Genomic DNA, 27,818 nt, shown 5'->3' on the forward strand with positions numbered 1-27,818 from the left:
CTGGTAAGATCATGTTGCTGCTGCTTTAAATCTGTATCCATGTTCAGGGGCCCTTTATCATACTGCTACTGGCTTGCCTACATCCCCATGCAAAGACTATTTGAGATTATTTATATTTCTCTAAATGCTCCCATCCATTCACTTAGTAAGGCTATATTCAGACTTTTTTTTCTCTCCCCGCCCGCTAAGGGTTAACTGTTCAATGATGAGACCCCACAGTACTTTTAAATCACATCCTGGTTTTCTGCTTTTCTCTCTTCTGCTAGGTTGTGAAGACTGCCTCTTTTCATCTCTTTTTGCCCTAATACTTAGTGTATGTAAGTATTCAATAAATCGTGCCTTTCAGGTGGAATTACGTACTCCTTCTCTAGTTCTAACCATATTGCTTTGTACTAGTTTTAGCACTTCGTTTTGTCTTGTAGTATACTTGTATTGATCGCCCCACGTACACTGAAGTAATCTTGAAGGCCAGGACCAGACTGTGTTTTATTCATCTTTCTTCCTATGCCAGGGTAGAACCTGTTGATTTTAAAAAATTAGATTAGGAACCTAGAGAACTAAAGTGCTAGTGATGTGAATTATATTTACAACTTTTTATTTTCTGTTGTAAAATTCTTATTTTCTGATGCTTATGGACATTTACTCCAGGTTTTACCACACATCTTGCATCCGTTTTCAGTTTCTTATTATATGTTTTTAAATTATATTGCTTTGGTTTAGAATAGAGTCTCAAATTTTGGCTTGTGGTCCATAAAGTTATTTTCATGGCTGAACTTTCAGTCTTACTCATGTTTGTTCTTTCTTTCTTTCCCCGTGAATTAATAGCCTCCTTATGATCTTTTCTCCTGAGGCCACTGTGGAGTGTTATTTTCCCCATTCATTGGAACTTATGAAATGACAGTGAAAAGGTTGGGTTAGCTGGTATTGATGGTCTCTACAAAGTGATGCGGAGACCAGTGTACTTGTGCCAGTTGAAACATGACAACATAGAGTACAAATGACTTTTTTTTACCCCTTGAGCCATTTGAGAGTAAGCTCTCTACCGGTTGCCCTATGATCTTCAGATACTTTAATGTGTATTTCTTGGAAACATTTTCCTATATAACCACCGAATAACCATGCAAATCATGAAGTTAACATGGATAAATTACTACCATCTAATATTCGGACCTCACTAAAGTTTCTCCATTTGACCAATAGTATCTTCTGTAATAAAAACATCCAAGTTTGAATCATCTATTAGTTTTGGTTATCATGGTCGTTAATCTTTTTAGTCTTCTGGCCAGTGAGTGTTCCTTCCGGTTGGTTTCTGTGTCTTTTTCTTCTGTGTCTCATCATTCTTTGAGCACTCTCTTGTTTTTTTGTGTGCAAGCTGTTTTAGTCTCATCTTGTACTTGTTTTGCTCTAGGCCTGGAAATCAGCTATTTTCATAGAGCGCTGGTTCTTTTTAATGAAAAATGCAGTTTCAAAGCTAAGTTTTGGGGGCTGGATACACTCTCTGCTATTGGAAAGTTGCTCCTGCCAGGCCTCTTCAGTGGAGAGAGCTGGGAAATATGTATATGCATATATATGTGCACACACATATACATCAATATTTATTTCTACATAATTATATATATTGAAAACCATGAATTCACATTAATACCTCCAGTTGCAATCCAAAACCACAGGATTCCATTCTGTCCGTTCTCTGATGGTGATAAACCTGACTTGCCTTATCCTTAAAATATTTACAGTCATGTGTTGCTTAACAATGGGGATATGTCTTGAGAAATGTGTTGTTAGATGATTTCGTTGTTGTGCAAACATCATAGAGTGTACTTATACAAACGTAGATGGTGTAGCCTACTATACCTCTAGGTTATGTGATATAGTCTATTGTTCCTAGGCTATAAACCTATCCAGTGTGTTAATGTATTGAATACTGTAGGCAATTATACCACAGTGGTGTTTGTGTATCTAAATATATCTAAACACAGAAAAGGTAATGCATTGCACTATGATGTTATGACGGCTATATCATCACTGCCTCACTAGGTGATAGGAATTTTTTTTAGCTCCATTGTACTCTTATGGGACTGTTGTTGCATATGCAGTCATTTGTTGACTGAAATGTTGTTATATGGTACATGACTGTATTCATTTGATCAACCTCCTGTGTAACCAATTTCCCTTCTTTGTCACTATTTCCTTCTTTACATTGATGTCTTTCTCACCCTACTTGGGCTCTCAAACTTCTGCATTGGGCTACCACCATGCATGGATGACCTCCTTACCTTGTTTAGTCTCTGACTCCCCACATCAGACCATTTCCCACATGTATTCTGTTTAAACCTCCATATCTCACCAAGCTAACCCTGCCTCCAGTCCTCCTTTTCTGCCCTGATTATGGATGTCATCATAACCACTGATGTCGTCAAACCCTGATACCCTGTACATGGATACTCTTTCATATTTTACTTAGGTTCTAACTCCCTGTTTGTCTTATCTGTGTGTATGCCTTTCTCCCTTTCTCAGTGTTTGTCTCCTCTCCTTGCCACTTGCAGATTTGAAGGAGGATGTATGGAGATGTTTTGGGACATCTTAATAATATAGATGCACTATAAATATTCTAAGATCTTCACATATATCTGTTTTATTGTCAAAATGGATGATATTAAAAATTATCATAAATGCTGCTATATGTAATAAGCTTCATAGGATCTGGATCATTTTTTGTAAGTAATATGGAAGCTTGGGTCTAAAAGTATCCAGAGAGCTAAAGCTTTATTTTTTTCCAACATTGGTTCAATTCAAAATTTGGTGTAAACATCTCCAATTTTTAGACAATGTAAATTAGATTATCATAATGTCCAGTTTATGTGACAGTATTTAATTATAATCAATTAGGAAAGTGCACAGTTACTTTTGTTGGAAGGATTTGTGAGAATCCTCAGTTTAGCTCAATCCTAAAGATTCTAGAAGCATCTATTGCAAAATTGTTTCATAGGGGAAAGATATTATTATTTATTTGGAAAAAATATGAATACTATATTTGTTGTGAGTATGTAGAGAGAGAGAACTTACTATCTGGCTGTGTGTGGTGGTTCATGCCTATAATCCTACCATTGTGGGAGGCCGAGGCAGGAGGATTGCTTGAGCTCAGGAGTTTGAGACCAGCCTGAACAAGAGTGAGACTCTGTCTCTACTAAAAATAGAAAAAATTAGCTGGGCATGTTGGCATGTCCCTGTAGTCCCAGCTACTTAGGAGGCTGAGGCAGGAGGATCACTTGAGCCCAGGAGTTTGAGATTGTGGTGAGCTATCATAACTCCACTGTACTCTTACACTCTAGCCAGGGTGACAGTGCGAGACTCTGTTTCAAAAAAAAAAAAAAGATAAAAAGAACTTACTATCCTTTAACCTAAAAGAATCTCAGAGCATCCAGATTGCTTTTGTTGTTTTTGTAATCAGAGTCAGACTTAGTGAAAAACACATTTATAAATCTGGTGGTGTATTAGTTTTCTCTCATTGCTGTAACAAATCACCACAAATTTACTAGCTTAAAGCATTTGTTATCTTACCATTTTGGAGCTCAAAAGTCCAAAATGAGTCTCACTGGACTAAAATCAAGGTAGGAAAGGCTGTGTTGCATTTGGATGCTCTACGGGAGAATCTGTTTCCTTACCCTTTCTGGCTTCTAGAGGCTGCCAGCATTCCTTGGCTCCTAGGCCATTGCCATCTTCAAAGCCAGCAACGGCAGGTTAGTTCTCCCATCACATCAACTTGATTTTTCTTCTGTCTCCCTCTTCCACTTAAAAGACTCTGATGATTATATTGGCCTACCTAGATATTCCAGTATACTATCCCTATTTTAAGGTCAATTGGTTAGCAACCTTAATTTCAACTGCAACTTTAATTCCACTTTTCCATGTACCCTAACGTATTCATAGGTTCCGGGGATTAAGATGTCGACATGTTCAAAGAGCCTTCTGTCTAATATAACTGAAGACATACTTCTCAAATTTAAAAAAAAAATAGCACTGCCAGTAATTAAAATAATTATCCTTTGAGGTTAACAGATTTAGAGCTAAGTTATGAATATGATTTAAAAATAAAATAGTAAATTGTAAGCACAGTTTAGTCAAACTTGTTTTTCAGTTTAAGTTAATATAAACTGGTGTCATAGTTATTCTTCAAGTGGCCTTTTAATGATTATTAGTGCTATAGCTAATCGTAGGTTTTATCATTTGGAGATTTTAAAATATTTTTACTCTTAATATTTGATGCCTTATAATAACTGGAAATAATGTGTAGCAGTGTGTACATGTGTGTGCATTCATATTTTCTATAAATTAACATGGAATTTAAAGACTCTTTTCTAAGAAATACAGTTAAGAGCTAATAGGATGGTGAAGACATTGTCTTGGTCAGATTTTAGATGTTTTTTCCTCCTCCTTTTATGTATGGTTTTATGCATACAACTGTACAATATTTTCAACTCTTTATTTTCTAGGAAAAAATGGCTTATGAGACTGACTTGAAAACAGAGTCCAGTGCTCTCACGTATAACATTAGATTAGCACTCTGTAGATTAGAATGTATTAATATTAATGGCATACCCTTTATTTACTAATAATATAAATGATAAATATACCTGTTTGATATTATTGATAACCTTACATTGATAACTACTTAAAATAATTAGAGATCTCGATTCCTCTGGCTGGGGGATAAAACATCTTTTTAAATATTTGTCTTGTTCCTATGGACTGTTTTCACTCTTTTGATTATTTTAATTGTCCTACATTTCCATTGTGTTTCTCTTGAGATGTGAATATCATAACTGCTCAGCATACAAGGTATGGCTGCACTATGATTTTAAATAAAGGGAAGATGGGATTACTTTAAATCTCCCAGCTTTTGTTTTGCTGGACATCGGACCTAAATATACTCTGTCACCTTATACATTTGTTCTGAATTTTCACTTTAGAATGAATATATTAGTTATCACAATGGAGTTTATATATTGCTTCTCTCCCTCCTTCCATCCACTTGACTTTTTTACTATTTGTCAAAGCTGTAGTTTCTTTTATGTGCAGAAAAATTAGATGCCATAGAATCAAGGTCATAGAGATTAGTCTTATCCATTTATTTCATAGATAATGATACTGAGGTCTAGAAAGTGGAAAGTGACACAGTCACTCTAGAGATATAGAGGAATTAAAACTTGGAACAACTGGCTCCCAATTCATTGTTTCTGCTGGCACCATAGATTTATACTATTTTTCTGTTTTCTGTTTGTTATCAAATGTCTGCCTTTTGGAAAATGGTTCATTTGGAGTCTTATTGGAGAATACCTTTTTTGAAAATCACAGCATTCAGATTATCTGCTTCTCTTGTTCATCTCTGTACCAAACTATGGTAGAATCTGAGAATAAAAGAAGAAAAGGCAGTAGTAATATATGGAGGGCTTTCTCTATATATTTCTTCTTTTTGGTTCATTAATTTGTTCAGCGTGCTTTTTTTTTTTTTTTTTTTTTTTCTTTTTTGAGATGGGATCTCACTCAGTCACCCAGGTTTGAGTGCAGTGGTGCAATCATAGCTCACTGCAGCCTCAAACTCCTGAACTCAAGTGATCCTCCCGCCTCAGCCTCTTGAGCAGCTGGAACTACAGGAATGTGCCATCACACTTGGCTAATTTAAAAATACATATATTTTATAGAGACAGGATCTTGCTGTGCTACCCAGGGTGGTCTCGAACTCCTGGTCTTAAGGGATCCTCCTGCCTCAGTCTCCCAAAGTGCTGTGATTATAGTTGGGAGCCACTGCACCAGCCCAGCATGCATTTTTTACTAAAGTAGCAGTAGTGTGCTGCTGCTAGTTACTGAGCAATATATATGAAGAGATAGTTGCTACTTCAGCAGAAACTCATGATCCAAATTAAAAGAGGGGACATACTTAATTCTGACCATTAAGGAAGGGTTGGCCGGGCGCGGTGGCTCATGCCCGTAGTCCTAGCACTCTGGGAGGCCGAGGCGGGTGGATCGTTTGAGCTCAGGAGTTCGAGACCAGCCTGAGCAAGAGCAAGACCCCGTCTCTACTAAAAAAATAGAAAGAAATGATCTGGACAACTAAGAATATATAGAAAAAATTAGCTGGGCATGGTGGTGCATGCCTGTAGTCCCAGCTACTCGGGAGGCTGAGACAGAAGGATTGCTTAAGCCCAGGAGTTTGAGGTTGCTGTGAGCTAGGCTGACACTACGGCATGCTAGCCCGGGCAACAGAGTGAGACTCTGTCTCAAAAAAAAAAAAAAAAAAAAAAATAAGGGTTGTTGTGTGTTTCTAATTAATAACATATGCTAAACCATTAAGAATTCAAAGTTTGGGAAGGTTTTATGGTCACTATTTCAGGGAAGACTTCTTTATGAGTTTAAAATGAAAGGAGAAGGTTTTTTATTTTGTTTTGTTTTGCATTTGTTTAATTTATATCTCATTTTTCTCTGACATACATTAACAAGGACCAGCAGGTTGTCTACCTGTTTTTGTAAATAAAGTTTTATTGGAACAACAGCCCATGTCCTTTAATTTATGTATAGTCTATGGCTGTTTTCATGCTATTGTAGTATGATTGAGTAGTTGCAACAGTGACTACATTGCCCACAAACCTAAAATATTTACTGTCTGGTCTTTAAGAAAAAAATTGCCTACTTCTACATTATAGCACTGCAGATAATTTAAAGATTCAGAAATCAACTTTTCCAACCAAATATAAGTCTGTCAAGTTTTTAGGCATTTCATTTTTTTTTCCTTTTAGTCATGCCTAGTATGATTCTTCTGGCCCCAGCAAAAGGTATTCATCAATCCATTCAACATATTTGAGTGTATATTATGTTCAAAGCACTGAGGATCCAGTGATTGAGACAGTTATAGGTTCTGTTCTAGTGGTGCTTATATTCTAATGGAGGGGGGAGATGCATTTGAAATATTTAGCTAACTTATCAACTAAGTATCTTCAGTTGATGACCAGGGAATTAACTAGAGAGAATTACAAAGTGTGAAAGTGTATTACTGGAAGACCTGGTCTAGTGTGGGTATTAGGTAAGGCCTTTTCAGGAAATATATTTATGCCAAGTTAGTTCAGGGATAAACTAGGTTAAAAAGGGTTTATGTAATTGGAAAAATGTGGTGTGTTTTAGGAAAGGGCAAGAAGAATTGTGGAGTATTTGAGGAACTATGCGAAGGCCAGGATAGTCTTGACTCAGAGGGGTGGCAGGAGAGGAGGCTGTCAGTACTGAGCTTTTACAGAGCTCGAAGGATTTGGATCTTTGTCCTCAAAATGGTAGGGGAGCTATTGGAGGATTTTAAACTAGAAAGTGATATAATGTGGTTTACATTTTTAAAAAGCTCTGTATGAAGATTGAATTAAAGGGAAACTAGACAGGATGCTGGAAGCTACTGTTCGAGTGAAAGGGAGGTAGTGGCTTATGCTAAGGTGGTGGCAAAGTGGAGATCTAGAGGGGTGGGTAGTTTTGAAAACAGGTGTAGGGATACAATTGACCAAATTTCATTATTAATTAACTGTACAGGGGGGAAAAATGTCACCTTCTCACTTTTAGAAGTTATAACTAATATTTCTGCTTCCATTCATTCTGCCGAATTATCTTATTGCCAGTTTGACTTGTTACTGTCCTGTTGATTTTTCCATTCCTTGTAATGTTAAATTTAAACTTTGGCTTCTCTGCATGATCTTTTCTCACCTTTTTCGTGTCTATCTGGTCACTTTGAATCTCTACTTCCTACTATGTGTCGTGAATATAGTTATTACCTCTCACATCATTCCTGTAGCTTTCTGTTAATGGCACTAAATAAGGACTCAATAAATACTTGCTGAAATGGATGCCATGATGACATATGATAAATATTGCCTTTTAGTTCAGAATAAATACAAACACTTAAGCTACAGGTACTGTTTTAATACTGTTGACCAATTTTCCATACACATTATGACATAACCTATTTACAAAGTAAGTTTCTAAGGTATCACGTGTCATAATAGCAAGTCGCAAGTCACTAAAAATGTAATGCTGGCAAAGATGTGATAGTGGAGTGACAGCTTACAGAAAGTTGAGACTGTCCTAATATAGGTAAATGGAAATCTCAAACTGTTATTGATACTTTTTGCTATGCTCTGACACAGAATCACAGAACTTGAAAGTACAGAAGGTATCTACTCCAATTCAATTGTTACAGATGAGGGGACAGAATAAGATGAGGAAACTAAATTTTTCTCAACAGATTTTTTTAATGTATATTTAATTATATTCTATGTATATTTAATTATGAACATGGGTTCTTGTTCTATTAATATAACTTCTATGTTTGGAAAAAAGTTTAAATTTATGAAATATGTTATGACCCTTTAAACATAATTATATTTTTTATTCATTAATGTTTCTTAGAGTAAGTATATTACAATATGAAGTTCAATAATTATTTCTTGAGCTTCTCCTCAAATATGTTCTGCATACTCTTAAGTTCTGAGGATACTGAGATGGATAAGGCTGTCTTTATCCTTAATGAGTTCAAAGTCTTGTATGATAGGCAGATAAATTATAAATAGATTATTGTAGTGTGGATTTATAAGTGTAACGTGCTGCAGTTAGTGTGCATGTAGCCTTGAAATAACACGGAAGGGAGTTCTAACTCTGTGTGTGTATGTGTCTGTTCAGAAGGTTTTGAAGAGGACATAACATCTGAGTTGAATTTTGAAGAATGAATACAAATTTGACCAATTGGCCAAGGAAGTGAGAGGGTGAGCATTTTAGGTACAGGGAATGACAGCATGTACAGTGACATCAGGGTATCACAAAATCATGATGTGTGAAAGGAGTATCAACATTCCTAAGAGTAATGTGTAAGTGGAGAGTAGTTGGGAGACAACCCTAGGACAATAAGAAGGCAGAAAAGAAGGAAAATCTAGTATCTCAAACTGAAAGAACAAATGATAATTATAGATTAAATTTTAAAATATTAATAGTATAAGAAAGATACAGTATTACATATTATATCAATATTTCTATTTATGATCTTAAAAGTAATTTGTTAATAAAAAGTAATATTTTCACCACTGTGTTCCTTTTACCTAGCATAATACCTGATGCATAGAGTAGATGCATAATTAGTAATTATGGAGAAAATATTGAATTCTGATCCCAGATAGATGTCACAAACTTGTTATAGTTAATGGCTATGTTATAGCTATGTTATAGTTAACTGAAGCTGAGAAGTTAAATGTCTTCTAATTGGACAAGTTTTAAGAGTTGTTGAAGTTGCTATTCTAGCCTGAATAAGTAATTAAACATTTTTAGTTCAGGCTATTCTGTTTTATTGTCGTGTGGTAGTCAAACTTACTGCCTTCAGGCTGTGTATCTTTTAGTGGCATTTAGGTGATAATTTTGTAATCCTTTATCTCTTTGCTGGTTTTAGGAGTCAGGTCACCTTTGTGTTTGCAGAAGCTGCCAACTTGGTAGCTTAAGTTGGGTTGCATGTATATGTATATGATGAAGTAGAAAAGAGCAGGGGAATAATAGACTGAATTTCAGCCTAAGGTGTGTAATTAGTTTCTCATATGATATAACCTGTAGTGTTCTTCCCTTGTAAGAGGTTGCATCATGTGTTTTGAGACTTTTCCCTCGTTCTGAAATTCTAGTTTTTTTTCTTTTTTCTGGGATTTGACTTACTGTGTCTCTTTCTTTTAGTGCTGGAAGAAATGGGACATTTGTTTTGAAAATATATTCCTCTGCTTGAAAATTTTTAATTTCCTAAATTATACCTGTTTATTTTTGAAACTTCCTTTATTAGTGCTTAATAGGCTTTCTCATTAACCTGAAGGTGGCAAGTAAGAACTATTTTCCTGCCAAAAAGGTAGGATATATGCTATAGCTTTATTTGTTTTTTAGCTTTTTATTTTGAACTGATTTTAGAGTTACAGGGAAACTTAAAAAAATAGAGTTCCTGTGTACCTTTCCTTCATTGTCTCCTAATGTTAACATGTTACATAACCATAGTACAATGGTCAAAACCAGGAAATTAAGTTTGATATAATATTAATCTTCAGACATTGTTTGAATTTTGCCAGTTTTAATATCTTTTGTCTGGTCTAGAATCCAATCCAGGATCCCATGTTGCACTTGATTGTCCTATCTCCTTGGCTCTTCCAATCTGTGATAGTTCTCAGTCTTTCTCGTTTTTTCATAATCTTGATGCTTTTGAAGAGAACTGACCCATTGTTTTGTAGAAGGATCTTCAACACGGGTTTCTATGAATGTTTTCTTATGATGAGATTGTGATTATGGATTTTGACAAGAATACCATAGAGATGATACTGTACCCTTTTCAGTACATTACATCAGGAAATACATGATTTTGGTTTGTGTTATTACTGATGATGTTAACTTTGTTCACTTGATTAAGGTGGTATCTGCCAGGTTTTGCTATGGAAAGTTACTGTTTTTCCCTCTATAAATAAGAGTCTGTGGGCAGGTACTTAGAGACTGTGCATACATTTTATTTCTTAACAGTTTTACCCATTAATTTTAGCATCTATTGATTCTGTATTAATTGGAATTCTGCAAGGAAGAACTGTGCCCTTTCTCTCTCTGTCTACAGTGATTTATATCATTATGGGCTCATGGTTATTTACTTTGTTTTATGTGTATAATCCATGGTTATTTATTTTTTTGCTCAAATTGTTCCAAATTTGGCTGTTGGGAGTGCCTGTAGGTTCATTCCTGTGCCTTTCTGGTGGCCCTATTATTTTTTGAGCACCTCCTTATTTTCTGCCACCATAAGATAGTACAGGATCATCTTGTGTTTTCCCTGCCTCAGCGCTGGAATCATCATTTCTCCAAGGAAGAATTTTACTAGAGAATGAGATTTAGAAACCAAAATCTGGGGGCTACGTGTACTTGTCGCTACTGGGGTGTAATTGCTTTTAGGCATCATGGCAGACAGAGCTGTGAATTGCGTGTATACACACACATCTATATTTGTTTCTGTATTCATCTGTGTACTAAAAACCAAGAGTTCCTACTGGTGCCTTTGACTCCAACCCAATAATACCACAGTGTTCATTGTAGCCTTTCCGCTTTCCTTATTTTTATCCCTTTTCTCAGAAAATGAGAAACCTGGCTCTCATTAACCACAATATTTTTAATTAGTTCAATCTGTGTGTGTGTGTGTGTGTGTAATGTATGTATATATAGTGTGTATATATATTGTATATATGTATTAGGATATAGTGTATATTAGGATTATGGTATATAATATGTATACACAGAGTTTCAGAATTGCTAACCTATACTCTAGGAAAAATAAATTTACTAACTTATAATATTTACCATTCTTCTTAAACTTTAGCCTTACAGCATGCAGTAGAGGCACTGTTTTCCAAGTTTACTTATGTTCTTTTTGTTCTCATTTTCTTCAGTGTGGTTGTGTTATTCGTTTGTAATATGGTTTAGGTTCATTTGCTACTGTTTGTATTTCATTTTGGGTTCCCCCGACTTCATGGTTCATTTTAAGAATTTATTTACTTCACATCACTTCATAGAGACCTTCATTCTATTTTGTAGATGTACATTGTTAGTTACTCTTCCAACAGTGAGCATTAAGATCATTTTCAACATTTTGCAATTATAAACTGCTACAATGACTATTCTAGTGCATATTTGTTTTCATAATTTAGGTAAAGAAATGCTTCTATCACTTTACTTTGTCCATACCAGCTCCTATTCAGTTGTTTAGAAACTTCTGCACATGAAGGTGCTAGTCAGTATTACTGTATGATGGTTGTTACTCTGATAATTCTACTCTGATATTCTGTTTTCCTAGAACATTCCAGTCACCATCTACTCTTAACCAAAACTTACTATCAAATCTTAAGTGATGTAATTAATAAGTCTCTGAGATTACTAGAATCTCATAAAATCATCCCACAATATTTTTATTACCACCCCCTCAGAAGTAAAATGTCCTTAAAATGTGAAATTCTGCAGTAACATAACAGAAAGAAATGCCTTTTTCATACTTCTGAAGCTTCTTTTGATGTAATGTGCAATAAATCTGATGGGACTGTGCTCAGCTTAAATGGGCACTCACTGATGCACTGTAACTTAACTGGTTTTGGACAGAAAATTGAATCTAAAAGAAGAGAATTCTGGCTGCTGAAGGAATTGGGGATATTAACTACATTCATTTTCTATCATCCAAAAACCAGGGAATATACTATACCACTAATGCACATGGCATTTCAATTTATTAAACATACATGTTAATTGAAATCTGCCACCCACCATTATAATCAATATGGCTAAAATTATTCATCTGAAACCTGTGAAGTCTTAAGTAAATTTAAAAAGGCTTAAGTAAAGTTCAGTCTAGCAAAACTTGACTTGGGCTTATTACTGAGATGCACAACGTACTACATGACTGGTATCCATCAGAAGTCTCACTAGTGCTGCTCTGATTCTTTTCTCCTTCCTTTTCACGTGCTCATGTGCTTATATGTTGGCCTATTTCTCTTTCAGCCTACTGGGAAGAACCATAGAAAAAGGAAAACAAATATTTAAACTATAAAAAGTATAGGCAGTGGGAATAGGATTGAATCTAAAACAAGAGGAACAGAAATAAGTCTAATTAATAGAATTTGAGGAAACAGGCTACATTAGCTTTCTCTTGCTGCCGTAACAAATTACCACAAACATAGTGGCTTAAGACAACACAAACTTGTTATCTTCTTGTCTTGTAGAAGTCCGATGCAGGTCTGAGCAGGCTAAAATCAAGATGTCAGCAGGGGTGCGTGCTTTCCTGGGGTCTCTAGGGGAGAATCCATATTCTTGCCTTTTCCAACTTCTAACAGGTGCCTTTAGTTCATAGCCTCCTTCCTCCATCTTTAAAGCCACCAAAACTGCATCTCTTTGACCACTCTTCTTGTGACTGTCTTCTTCTGGCTTCCTCTTTCATTCTAAGGTATGTTGACATTGGGTCCATCCAGATAAACCAGGATAATTCTCTACTTTAAGGTCAGCTGACTCAGCAACCTTAATTTCCTCATTGCCATGTAATCTAACATATTCATGGGTTTCAGGGATTATTCTACTTTAAGGAAAATTATTTTTCTGCAACTCCCTATTTTTATCGTAGTAGAATTCTTTAAATATTTTATAAGAAATCATAATTTCAGAATGGAGACCCTGAAGTGAAACCGTATTGCTTTGTGCCTTTTGAAAGAAGCACTTTGGAGTCAGAGCCACACACTTTCCTACTCATTTCTTCCTCTGTAGCTCTCAGATTTTTGAATTTCTACACTGTGTGTGTGTGTTTTTTTTTTTTTTAGAGTGTTATTTCTGGCATTAAAGTAGATTTATTCCTGGGAAGAATAGAGGAAAACCTAAGATCATTTCTTGAGAGCAGAAGAGAAATTTGTAAAGAATTGAGCTACAACTGAAATTTTCTCTTTCTATTTACTAATTCATAGGGAATACAGTGATGAACAGTCTGTTTTTTTTTTTAAAGTAAGGATTTTGTTTCATAGGGTATTCTTTGTAAAGAATTTGTGTAGACACATTAACACAGCCCTGTTCTGTTTTCTTGGTCTGGGAACTAGCTCCATGTTAAGGAAATTTCTTCTGTATAATGCCTGTATTGTGGTGGTGTTTTGTAAGCTTATTTAAAGTGCTCACTATCACCACATTTGGTCATTTGGGTTTTCCTTAGGGTTAGACATACTGCCTCAGCCTATTTTCAAGAAAGAATTTTATAGCAATAAAATCTGAAACCTGAAATCTCTCTGGGTAGGATTTTTGGGGTGTTATAATGACAATGGGAGACAAGGAAGAACACTGGATTAGAAGTCACTGGGACTGAGAGTTAGTCTGGATTTACTTATTTTCACTCACTAACTATATTTTGGGTACATGCTAGGTAATAATTTTAAATAAAATAATGACATTTTTGAACCCTTCTTAAATGAGGAATTTGCTCCATTATTCTTTTAAATCTGGAAAATTTTCACATTTAATTATTTTATCCTTTCCATTATTTCTGTGCCCCTTTTCTAAAACTTCTAATAGTTGGTTATTGTATCTTCATTGTGCCTTTTTTGCTCTCATTTTCTGTTCCATTGTTTTTATTTATTTATTTATTTTTATTTCATCATATTATTGGGGTTCAAATGTTTAGGTTACGTATGTTGCCCTTGTCCCCCCACTGTCTGAGCTTAAAGCGTGTCCATCCCCCAGACAGTGTGCATCGCACTCATTATGTGTGTTTATACCCATCCCTCCTTACCCCTCTTGTCTGCCCGACACCCGATGAATGTTACTACTATATGTGCACTTAGGTGTTGATCAGTTAAAACCCATTTGATGGTGAGTACTTGTGGTGCTTATTTTTCTATTCTTGGGATACTTCACTTCATAGAATGGGTCCCAGCTCTATCCAGGATAATACAAGAGGTGCTATATCACCATTGTTTCTTATAGCTGAGTAGTACTCCATGGTACACATATACCACATTTTATTAATCCACTCATGTATTGACGGGCATTTGGGTTGTTTCCACATCTTTGCAATTGTGAATTGTGCTGCTATAAACATTCGAGTGCAGATGTCTTTTTTATAGAATGTCTTTTGTTCTTTTGGGTAGATGCCCAGTAATGGGATTGCTGGATTAAATGGTAGATCTGCTTGTATCTCTTTGAGGTATCTCCATATTGCTTTCCACAGAGGTTGCACTAGTTTGCAGTCCTTCCAGCAGTGTATGAGTGTTCCTGTCTCTCTGCATCCAAACCAATATTTATTGTTTTGGGGCTTTTTGATAAAGGCCATTATCACTGGGGATAAGTGGTATCTCATTGTTGTTTTGATTTGCATTTCCCTGATGATTAGAGATGTTGAGCATTTTTTTACATTTGTTGGCCATTATTCTGTCTTCTTTTGAAAAGTTTCTGTTCGTGTCCTTTGCCCACTTTTTGATAGGGTTGTTTGATTTTTTTTTCTTGCTTATTTTCCTGAGTTCTAAGTTGTTTTTATTTTTTTAAAGCCTTTGTTCTTTTACCTTTTTTGTGTGTTTGTCTGTATGAAATTTCCTAGAGTTTATTTTCTGACCCTTTTGGTTAAATTTTTAAACTAGGTGATTACTTAACTGTTTATGGAAATTTCAGACATATTCAGACCTAGAGAGGATAGTCATAGGGATGCACTATACTAATCACTCAGCTTCAACAATGATCAAATTATGGTCTTTTTCATTTATATCCCTATTTATCTACTCCTCTCCCCAAACCAAGATTAATTTGAGAGAGTCTTATACATCATCACAATCTTATATTAATATAAAATATTTATGTGTAAATGTATACTTGTAAATTTATATATGGATATTTTTAATGTCTTACTAATTAAGGATAATGACTCTTGTTAAGACATAACTATAATTCCATTATTGTACCTATAAAAATTAACAATAATTTCTTAGTATCAAGAACTCAGCAAATGTTCAATTTTTCATTTTTTAATATTCTTTATATTAGAACAGTTTTAGGGGGTGGTTTCAGGATGATTCAAGAGTATTACATTTATAATGTACTTTATTTCTATTATTATTGCATAGTAATATATATGAAATAATTATATAACTCACCATAATGCAGAATCTAATGCTGCCACTGATCTGGCAGGAGGCAGAGCTCAGGTGGTAATGTGAGCGATGGGGAGTGGCTGTAAAACACATGAAGCTTAACTTGCTTCTCTACCTCCTGCTGTGTGGCCTGGTTCCTAACATGCCTTGGACTGGTACCAGTCCGTGGCCTGGGGATGGGGACTGCAGTTCTAAAGGACATCTACAAAAACCTGCAGCAAACATTATACTTAATGAGGAAAGATTAAATGCTTTTCTTCTAAATTTGGGAACAATGCAAAGATATCCACACTGACCACTCTTATTCAATATAGTACATGAAGATTAGCCAGTGTAGTCAGGCAAGAAATAGCAATAAAAGGCATTTTTATTTTCAGATGACATTATAGTTTACATAGAAAATCTCAAGGAATCTACAAGAATATTCCTATAATTGTTAATCATAAGTGAGTTTAGCATTCTTGCAAGGTACAAAATCAACACACAAAATGCTTCTTATTTTTCTGTATAGTCAATGACTAGTTACAAACTGGAATTAATAAAATAATGTTATTAACTATATCTATAAAAATACTTAGGTATAAATATAAGAAAGTCTATTTAGGATATACTGAAGAGTGTAGGGAGCTGATGAGAGAAATTAAAGATCTATTAATAGATAAATATAAAATAAGAAGACCTAGATAAATATAGTCATGTGGTGTTCAGATTGGAAGACTCAATGTAGTGAATACATCATTCCACTTCAACGTGATTTATCTATTTCATGCAATACCAATCAAAATTCCAGTAGGATTTTTTTGTAGATATAGACAAGCTGATTCTCAAATTTATATGGAAGGGCAAACTAGAATAGTTAAAAACAATTTTGAAAAAGCAGAACAAAGCTGGAAGAATTCCAATACCCTATTTTAAAACTACAGCACTGAGGACACTGCATTATTGGCCAAAGGACAGTCAGGTACATCATTGGAACATAATAGAAACTCCGGAAAAGAAATTGACCTATAAAAAGACAGTCTTTTGATCTAAAGTAGTTCAGTAGAGAAATCTTTCCACAAATGCTTTTGGAACCATTGACCATTCGTATGTTAAAAAACAAACAAAAAGAACTGTGACTAAAATTTTGCATTATACAAAGATTATTCTAAACTAGACTTTAGGTGTAATTGTAAAGTGTGAAACTGTAAAACTTTTAGAAGAAAACACATAAAAGAAAATTTTTGTGACCTGGGAGTTAGGTGAAGAGTTATTAGAAATTTGGCTTAAAAGTAAACACCAAGTAAACAGAAAACTTAAGTAAAAAATGTAGAAGAGACTTGAATAGAGACGTCACCAAAAAGGATATAAGAATGGCACATAAGCTCGTGAAAATATGTTCAACATCATTAGCAAATTCAGGCCATTCTGAGACACCACTGCCTACCTATTAGAATAGCTGAATTAAAGGTAACTGACAATACTAGAGTTGAGGATGTGGAGCAACTAAAAGTCTCATTCATTGCTGATTAGGAATTTATAGCAACTCTGGAGAATGACCCTAGCAGTTTCTTAGGAAGTAAACATACACTCACTATATCATCCAGCAATCCTACTCATCGGTATTTAAAATGTGAGCTTATATTCCACACAAAAACTTGTACATGAATCTTCATAGTAGCTTCATTTGTAATAGATAAAAGCTGGAAAGAATTAAAATGTCCCTCAGTGAGTAAATGGGTACACAAAATAGTACATCCATGTAGTGGAACACTGCTCAGCAGTAACAAGAAACTAATTATTGATATGTTCGGTAACTTAGATGAACCTTAAAGGCTTTATACTGAGTGAAAGCAGTCACTCTCAAAAGGTTGCATACCGCATGATTTCATTTATATGACATTCTTGAAAGGCAAAACTGTAGCGATGGAGAACAGATTAATGTTTGACAGAGATTATGAGTGGGAGGAGGGTGTAACTATAACTGAATAACATGAGGGACTTTTTTGGGTAAAGTAACAGTTTTGCATTGTTATTGTGTTGGTGTTTAGACAAATCAATAAGTGCTTTAAAATTTAGAAACTGTACGTCTCCCGAAATTAATTCTACAGTATGATAATGAAAACAAACCTGTTGATGGTATCGTTCCTTTATCAAAAGCATTAGTGAAGGAGAAACATGTGAAGGCAGCACCAACCCCCTATCTCATGATTCACACAAATGGAAAAGACTTCTCAGAGTCCAAGGAAGTTCGGTGGTAATTCTGCTACTAAGGTGCTCAGTCAGAGTTTTAATTCCACTGTGTGTTATGGAAAGCCTCTGGAAGCCAGAGAATATATAGATTTAGGTTTTCATTGTCATACTCTCAGCTAATGATTGCGTTAGAAGGTCTACTAACTAAAACAGGTGTATGTGGATGTTGGCGCCCAACAAGTGCAGGACTGCCAGTTAGAGAAAGAGGCTGCCACAGTAAACATGAGACAGAAACTCTTTCCCACGTTAACCAATCTCCACACTACATAGCTTCCTCTCTTCCTGCAGTTCTTACCCTGTGCAGTTTCAAGCTGGTGGAAGAAAACTTACAGTAGATTAATTTTTCCTTCTTTCTTTGCCTGGAACCTTACTGTAAGGCTTAAAAATATCTCTGATGTAACTTTTCTCAAAATCTGATATTGAAGAAACATAGACCTTCTTTAAAGAATGAACAGGAGAAAAATTGTTTGAGTCAGATATTAGAATCCAGTCTTCTTCTTGTGCAGTGTCTCTCTTGTCAAACTCATTATTCAGTATCTTCTAGTTGTTATTTATTTGGTAATGACTCCCATACCTTATATCTCTTTGTTCAACTCCAGACCCCAATATTCAGTTATCTGCGGGACGTGTCTTGTCAAAGATGCAGGAGACAGCCAGGCATGGTGGTGCACACTTGTAGTTTCATCCACTTGCCTGTGGTCCCAGCTTCTCGCCTGTGGTCCTAGCTTCTCGCCTGTGGTCCTAGCTGCTCATGAGGCTGAGGTTGGAGGATTGCTTGAGCTCAGGAGTTCAAGGCTCACCTGGACAACATAGCAAGACCCTGCCTCTAAAAAGAAAAAAAAAAAAAGATTAGGAGGTATTAAAAAAAAATGCAGCAGGCATATCTAAATTATTGGGTTCCAAAACTATATATTAAATATTTTATTTTCTCTCATACTTGTTCGTCCTTTTTTGTTTTTGCTTCATTCATTGTTTTATTTGTTGTATTTTATTTTTTCCAGCTACATTAAGCTTGGCCTTCATTTTTTATGCTTTATTTCAGTTAATAAGCATCATGCATCTATTTCTTGAGCCAGGACCTAAGGAGTCAAATCCATGGCTCCTTGCCTTATTCTCAGTTAATTTGACCCTATAGATACTAATTCCTCGGTATGTCTCAGAACTGCTTATTCTTCATTCTTACTGACATGGATTAAAATCAGGCCACCTTTATATGTCATGTGGATTTTGTAATAGCCACACAACTGGTTTCCCTGTCCCACTTCAATCCATTCTCTACATTGCAGCCAGAATAATATTTCTCTAATGCAAATCTTAATTTGTCATTTCTTAAAACTCTTTAGTCTTGTTTGCCTGGGTATATCCTGTACCCAGAATAGTGCTTTGCACATATTGATATTTATATTTGTGAAATTATTGACGGTGTGTCTTGTAGTTGCTACGTGGAGGGGCAGGGTCAACCCCCTCCCCCAAATTGGTCAGAGGCCAAGACAGATGTTGCTGTATCTGTACTAAGAGTGTTTGAAAAGATTTATTATTCACAAAATGAGACTTTCTGGGAAGAGCAGGCCAGTCACTGAAGCTGGTGCAGAATGGCTTGTGTGAAGGAAAGGGAGGGTGTCTCTGGTTTTTATTGTGATTAGGGATGGGCCAGGTTGAGGGTTCCCACATTCAGGCTGGGTTTGTGCAATTTGAATTTCCCTGCTGATGGCAGAGGAGATAGACTTTATCCAACACAAAGTTTTACTTATTATAAAGGTACTATGTCCTTATTACAGAAAAATTAAAAAGAATATAAAGAGCATAATCATGTATTATCTCTTATATTAGAAGATTATAACAATCCTTTGGTTTGTCACCTTCTAGATATTTAAATGTGTTTTTCAGCATTAAAGAGGTAGTCATATTGTCCATATGTAATCTGCTTCCACCTCCCCCATTTTACAGAGCATCTTTCTGTGTGATAAGTTTCTGAAACATCATACGTAATAATTTATTAATATATATAGATGGATTTCCTTTTCCCCCCCTCTAATCCTCTATTCTTTCCTTCTGTGTTCCCTTTTCTTTTCTACTGGCCTTTCTTAGTAACTTCTCAAAGTGATATAATTATTCCATCTCTTTTACATTCATTAGAGCAGGCTTATTTCATTCTTTAAGGCTTTTTCTTTAAAAAAAAACAAAAAACAAACACTTTTCATTATGAACTGAAAGGTACAGAAAACTACACGAAACAAATGTAGAGTTTAATTAGTTATTGAAAGTTTGGCGCCGTTTCGCAATGTTCCTTTTTCTGATTCAGTGTCTCTAAGCAAGCCCTGCTCTGTATTTAGAATACCAGGTCATTCTGCCTTTGATTCTTTGTTGTGGCCTTAGTTGTCAGATCTGGCCTGGGACATGCAATACCATCTTGTTTCACACACACTCAGATGTACATAAACAAACGGCCAAATGTTTTTATAGAGGATATAATTTTTTTGGTAAAATTACTTAAGTCATAATGCTTATTGCAGTAAATGAGAATACACAGGTACTCTAGTAGAGAAAAAGAAGAACATCACATAATTCTAAAATAGAGTTAATCTGTGTTTTGGTTTCCTTTTAGCTTTTTTTTATGCTGAAAATTATACAATGCTTTTTTTTTTTTCATAAAATAGATAATTCTGTACATGCAGTTTTAGAGACCTGCTTTTTGTTGTTGTTATGAACATCAAGTCCTTTTCAGTGGAAGGAATGTACTTCTCTTTTAAGATGAAAAAAATCTTGTTTTTTTTTTTTTTTTTTTTTTTTGAGACAGAGTCTCACTTTGTTGCCCAGGCTAGAGTGAGTGCCGTGGCGTCAGCCTAGCTCACAGCAACCTCAAACTCCTGGGCTCAAGCGATCCTCCTGCCTCAGCCTCCCGAGTAGCTGGGACTACAGGCATGCACCACTATGCCCGGCTAATTTTTCTATATATATATTTTTAGTTGTCCATATAATTTTTTTCTATTTTTAGTAGAGACGGGGTCTTGCTCTTGCTCAGGCTGGTCTCGAACTCCTGACCTTGAGCGATCCACCCGCCTGGGCCTCCCAGAGTGCTAGGATTACAGGCGTGAGCCACCGCGCCCGGCCTAAAATCTTGTTTTTGTATTGATACTTCCCACTCAAATTCAGAAACATAGAGTTACTACTTAATTTCATTGTTCTTATATCTATATCTCCTTGTTTCTAAGATGAGAATCCATTTTTCAACAAACATCAATATAATATTTCACTTATATTCGTATATGCACACCATTTCAAAATGATTCCAGTACTACCACCCATAATATAATTACCAAAAAGCTTAATTTTTTTTTCTCCTCCTTGATGTAATTTCTGAATGTTATGCCATCAGCTTGATACATAGTTACATCCATTTTTATTTCATTTTGTTTTTGATTTATCAGGGTTTATTGTAGCATTATTTTTGAGAGCAAAGGATTGGAAAAAACTGTTTTTTTCCCCTGGTTAACACCTTCCCATGTTTATAAGTATGTATTTTATTATCTTTTTAAAGAACAACAGAGCATTCCATTGCATGACTGTGCTATACTTTCTGTTTGGCTGTTTTTCTATTGTTGAGCCTTTAGGCTCTTTCTGCTTTTTGCCATTCTGAACAGTGCTGCAGTGCATTGCGAATGCTATTTACACATACATTTTCTTCATTTGTCTGACTGTTCCTACGGAATAAATTCTTAAGAAGGAAAAAATCATCTTTTTAAAAAAAGCTCTAGTGAAATTTGGATAAATTGGCCTCCAGAACATGTGTATTGAATCTATTCCTATTTGCAGTACAGATGAGTACTATATTCTTCTAATTTGTGTTAAATCAACATGGGTGTTAGCATTCTTTCCTGCATCATATTTACTGACCATTTATTTTATATTTGTGAGTTGTCATACACTTTGCTAATTTTTTTCCATGTTCATCTTTTTTTCTTTATATTAAGACTATGTAGATAGCATAGCAAAGTATACCCTAACTTATCAACAGTAAGTTAGGATATACTTTAAAATATCTAAAGGAGTGAAATTGGGATGTTCTTAACACAAAGAAATGATAAATGCCTGAGGTGATAGATACCCCAATTACTCTGATTTGGTTAATTCACATTGTACACCTGTATCAAAACATCACATATGCCCTATAAAGATATAAGAACTATTATGTACCCATGACAATTTTTTTTAAAAAGACTGTTTATTAAGGGCAGCAAATATCTCCATGATAGGAAGAGATTCTGAGAAATATCTCCTTTCTGTGCTGAGGTTAAATAATTATCCACAGATTTTTTTAAATCTCTTTTTTTAAAATTCTGGTTGGGTTTTGGAGAACCCAACAACACAAAATTGGAAGTATTTGAATGGAACACCTGACATAGGAAGCAGTTTTAATTTTATTCATATTATCTGTAATAAAGTAGATATTCCCCTTCTATATGAGTTATTTCTTGGCTATGATCTCTCAGTTGTTTAAAAATTTGTGGACTTATGATGTTTTTTATTATATATACCAAGGGAATGTTTTACGATATTGGATCAGTTCTTGGATTGTAAGGATCCACCAGTGGGCTATAGACCAAACTGAATTCATTACCTTAATCTTAGTTTTTGATAAATCAGTTCTTTATGCTTCAGAACAGCAATCATTGAAAACAAAACACTACTTTTCTAAGGAGAGATGATAGCTGTTAAGGTTGCAAATAAAACACAACAGGGACTGTTTATGCAAGTTTGAGTAGTCTAGTGCTATCACAGAAAAAAAAAAAAAAATTAAATCAAGCCAAGGAGCTGGTGGGGTGCTGATGGTAGTAGGAGTAAGAGTTTGGCACAAGAAAGGAAATGGAATACTCACATCATTACAGGCTTATTTCATTATTTTATGTAAGGGATCCTTTCTCCTAGGAATAATAAAATATAACTTCTCACACCAAATATGAATAAATTTTGGGTGATTCTTCACTCTTTTTGATGATTTATGTTATCAGAGAAGTTGTTAAAAGCATGGACTCGGGAAGTAGACCTCCTGTGTTCCCATCCTATTTTGGCCAGGTATTTAGGCTTTCTGCAATAGTTTGATAATATAGGGATGGTATTAGTCACTAACTCATAGGGTTATTTTGCAGATTAAATAAATAAATTAATGTTTGTAAAGTGGTTAGAACAATATCTGGCACGTTACTGAGCACTTTATAAGTTTTTTAAACATGAAAATAAAAATCTGGGGAGGGATGCTGGGAGGGAGGATGACTAGGAGAAGGATGTTACAAATAGCTTCATTAAATAAACCAGTTGAGTCTATTTTTCTTATGCTTGAAATTTTAAAGGTCTGTTTTGTTCTTATAGTGCAAACATAGAGTAAATCCAAGATATCATGTGGCGATATTTTAAAAAGCTAATGGTTATACACATCCTTTGAGCTAGGTTATAGCATTTTTTTACTGCTTTTGTTGACAGGATATTCTGAATAATCTTGAATCATGTGACCTTGAGGATGATGACCTTATGCTTGATGTGGATCTGCCTGAGGATGCACCTCTTGAAAATGGTAAGTTGGGACAATATTGAACCTCCAGAGGCATATACTTGGGCTACTTGGCCAAAGCTAATTTGATATTACTTGCAGACTTCTTAATCTCAGTGGAATCTTTCAGACTGAGAATTAATCTTAAGTGATAGAAAATAGATTCATTTGGAAGCTAACTTAAATGTTTAAAACATGATTTTGTAGGTCTTAGATAGCATTCTGTATGATCTAATAACATCCTATATTTATAAGTGGTAGATGGGATTTTTCTTTTTTTTTTTCTTGTGTACATACCCATTGTTTCCTGACTTTGAATTATTTTGATTTTAAGAAATAGAGAAACTTATTTGATTTGTGAAACAGTATATTAATTTGATAAATATTTTTAAAAGATCAATTCTGGGAAAATGATGACCTTCTGTATGGTTCATTCTGTCCTTTTTACTGCCAATTCTAGTCTTTCTTCTTCTCTGGATCTTATTAACTACTGGGATGGCACTTTAGGTAATCCATATACAAGAGGGACTTGGGTTCTCTTGCCCCCAGTGACTTAGCATTTGTAGAATTTTCCATGTTAAGGACTGGTGGAGAACTAGAGACCAGCATAAGAGAGCCCTTGGGGCAAGTGTTGAAATGGAGATCCTCCTGGGGGAGAAGAACGCTCCAGAGATGTGAAGATTTCCTGTCAGTCAACACTTGCCTGGTCTCCTAGGCCTCCCAGGGCTAGGGAGAAACTATAAGGGTGAGTGGAGTCTTTTTTATCCATGGTGCTAGAAAAATGCAAGGATATTTCAGAGAGAGGAGGTGTTTGTCCTAGTGCTTCATTGGGTTGTTAGGTGCCTGCTTGCTGCTTTACTACCAGCTCATATTTGTTTTTATTTTTTCCTGCCAGAAAGCTGTGTAATAATCAATCTCAAAATCTCAGACGCTTTCAAAATAAACAAACATTTATTTTTCTCATTTATGCATCTGTGGATTAGCTGGGACAGCTCAGGCTGTGGGACTGTGTTCAGGTCTACTCCATGTTTCTTCATTTTGAGACCAGGACTACTGGGGCAGGTTGTTCTTATTACACATGGCAGAAGTACAACAGGGTGAGCAGAAACATGCATATTATGTCTCTTAAAGTCTTGGCTTAGAACCAGCACATTGTTACTTCTAAACACATTCTGCTGGCCAAAGAAAGTCACATGGCCAAGCCTAACACCACTGGAACTGGCAAATATACTCTGTTCACAGTGAGAGGCTCTGCACGTGACAGAGCACATTGGATGTATAATTATGTTAAAAGAGAGAGTGAAGAGCTGAGGACACTGTCCATTCTATCATAAGGGTAGACAATGTTGTACCTTCTTGTGGTTCTGCTGTTATTTGGGATACTCCTGCAACCAGAGCTGAGTTCCATTGTTGAGAAAGAAAAATCAAAACCAATACCCAGGAAGAACAGGGAAAATAACAGAACTCCGAGGATAAGAGTAGCCTAAGGAGATAATACTGAGAGTGCTTAGGGAGATTCTGTTGGAGCACAGTGCTTTCTGAAGCTAGAAAAGGAGATTTCTCAACAAAACAATTCAGTAGATGACAGAACACATAGCTGTTATTGAAATCTGAATTAGTGGTCCGGAAGATCATGTGGAAAATATTGTAGAACACAGAAGAAAATATTGGAGAATTATAGGAGGCAAAATAATGAGACTTGATGATCCAAGAAATTTAATGGGAATTTTTAGGGCTGGAAATAAGGAGTAAGGATTTACCTTCTTGGAATAAATCACATACTAGATAACGCATTTTACTTTGACAGAATTACAATAACTTCTCTTTGGAAACTTTATACCCTTTCTGATCTAAAACAGGAAGTAGAGATGGAATTGTCTTAGAGCCTGCCTTATCTTTGGTGCACAACAGAAAGTTATCCACATTTTAGATAAAGTAGAATTACAGGGAAATTTTAAATCTTTGAAGTCTTGATTGGGGACTTGTGAAAAGTAGGGGGGAACTCTTGGGAACATCCCATGTGCACAGTATTATAGATTTTTCCCAGGAAAAGACAAACAACTATTGGCTATTTTGAACTAAAGGAACACTAAAGAAAGCAGACCATGGATCTAAAATATGTAGCTTCTGGAGGCACTAAAGATAAAATAGAATTTAGTTTTGCTACTACAGGGAAGTGGGGAATGGTTATTCTTTTGATAGCTCGTAGGTCCCAAATGACTATACCCACCCATTGTGTTTTTTGGCCGAGAGGACAGGAATGTTACAAGGACTGGTGGGGCTTTAAGAAGTCTTCTATTTGACTATTGGTTTTAGTCCCTTTTATCTCTGGTTTTTGATAATATTATGCAAGTTTGGGTAGAGATTTGGATTAGTCACTCTGAACCTTAATGGGTTCAGCTCTGCTAATTGTGCCAATGTCAGTGGAATTTTTTCCCACAAGAAAACTGGCACCTCATTGAGATCTTCAGTTTGGGTTTGATTTGTCAGAGTTTACTATGACCGCTTTGTAAATAGGGCAGTCTTCACAGTTTTCATGGAAGATGCTATGAGGAGAGTATTTATCTGGCAATTGCATTTGTAAATCTCTCCCTATTAAGTAGCATATGTAGTAGTACAAAGGAGGAGAAAATGTTGGTCAAATGTTTCTTGGACAGTTGTGGGCTAGGACAGTTTGGGGACTATCTGAGAATAATTGGAGATGTAGAGGCACAAAGATGTGATACTTTTCCTTACTTATCATAAGGGTCACAGCTGATGTTCTTATAACAAAAGACAGGTTAATGAGAGAAAAGCGTAACAAATTTATTTAATCAAAGTTATATGTGACACAGGAACCTTCAGAAATGAAGATCCAAAGATCCAGGGAAAAATATCTAGTATTATGCTTAGGCTCAATGAAGAATGGCCTCCGGGTATGGGGCAGGACCTGTCTGGAATGAAGGTCTTCAAGGAAGAAGGGAGAAGAGAGAGCGAGTGTAACCTTTCTAGGTTTTATGGCTTGCTTTGGGGGAGAGGATTTCTCATTTCTGTGACCCATCTTGGGGAAGAGGAATTCTGGTTTCTATGACTCGCTTCAGGTTAGAAAGGGGTGGGAGACAGGAGAGTAGGGGAAGGTCAGAGAGACCTTGCTTCGGAGGCCTTTCCAATTTCCTTCAGTTCAAAGTACTCATCATGCCAAGATGCCAGACTTTCTGAGCCCTAACAAAGAAATCCACACCTGAGTGTTTGGTGACCCTGAGTCAGTGACGTTATATAATAGTTGTGGAGTTTAAGGTTGATATTGTAGTGCTTGTATCAATAAAACATTTGCAAGATTGTCCTTTAATATTTAGAAAAATTAATCTTTGAGTTTAAAGGTAAGTCAGGAAATTGGGGCCTTGACTTCCCCTTTGGAACACTTTTGTTGATCACCCACTTTTTCTTCTTTGTTTCTTATTGCATATAAGTGTTCCCAATATCCTTTCCATTTACAGTATCTATAAGTGTATTAATAGACTCTCTCCTCCAGTGTTTAATTGACTGGGGTGGAAGCATCTAGTTGTTTTATGTGAAAACCATCATTTTATTCTGACTCTTTTTCTGCTTTTTTTCTAAGGCTCTTGACAGATGTTAAAGGTCTGGTGATGAGACCTATTTTTGCCTAAAAGACTTTTACAGAAAGGAGGAAAGATGAGGCCACATGTTTCAAAGTTTTGTCCTAAATACTGTCTAAAGGTATAAGTCTGTCCCTGATGTCTGCGAGGGATTTAGCCTTTCTTGTCTTGTGGGACTGATCAGAGCCCAATCTCCATGTACAGGAAAAACCTTTGTTGACAGCCTGTGAAAGTCGTTTTTTAACCCCTCTGGTTTTCTATGCAGTCAATCATGGGCTTTTAAGTCACCTGAAGATTCTTTACATTGTGCTTTTTCTGTTCTATGATTTGTATGTGGGGTGTCCTCTAATGTATGAACCTAGTTGGTATAGATCTGAGAGCCCTGGATTATCAATTTCTTAAACTATTCTAAATTCCTCTGCAAATTTCTCCCAGTCCTGTTTAGGCTTTAGATTTTATTTTATTTATTTATTTTTTGAGACAGAGTCTCACTCTGTTGCCTGGGCTAGAGTGCCATGGCATCAGCCTAGCTCACAGCAACCTCAAACTCCTGGGCTTGAGCAATCCTACTGCCTCAGCCTCCCGAGTAGCAGGGACTACAGGCATGCTCCACCATGCCCGGCTAATTTTTTTTTTTTCTATGTATATTTTTAGTTGTCCAGCTAATTTCTTTCTATTTTTTTAGTAGAGACGGGGTCTCGCTCTTGCTCAGCCTGGTCTCGAACTCCTGACCTTGAGCGATCCTCCTGCCTCAGCCTCCCAGAG

At 35.7% G+C, this 27,818-nt stretch overlaps 1 protein-coding gene across 2 annotated transcripts in view; it reads left to right on the forward strand.

Annotated features, from left to right (window-relative positions):
* The window catches only part of CCSER2 (coiled-coil serine rich protein 2), a 168,921-nt gene that overhangs the window by 48,846 nt on the left and 92,257 nt on the right, over positions 1-27,818 (forward strand). For both annotated transcript variants that reach the window (XM_069459967.1, XM_069459968.1), the window contains exon 4: positions 23,391-23,481. In XM_069459967.1, coding sequence (XP_069316068.1) covers positions 23,391-23,481 — 91 coding nt within the window. The remainder of the gene's footprint in view (positions 1-23,390; positions 23,482-27,818) is intronic.

This window comes from Eulemur rufifrons, chromosome 28, assembly GCF_041146395.1.
Source record: "Eulemur rufifrons isolate Redbay chromosome 28, OSU_ERuf_1, whole genome shotgun sequence".
Taxonomy (NCBI): domain Eukaryota; kingdom Metazoa; phylum Chordata; class Mammalia; order Primates; family Lemuridae; genus Eulemur; species Eulemur rufifrons.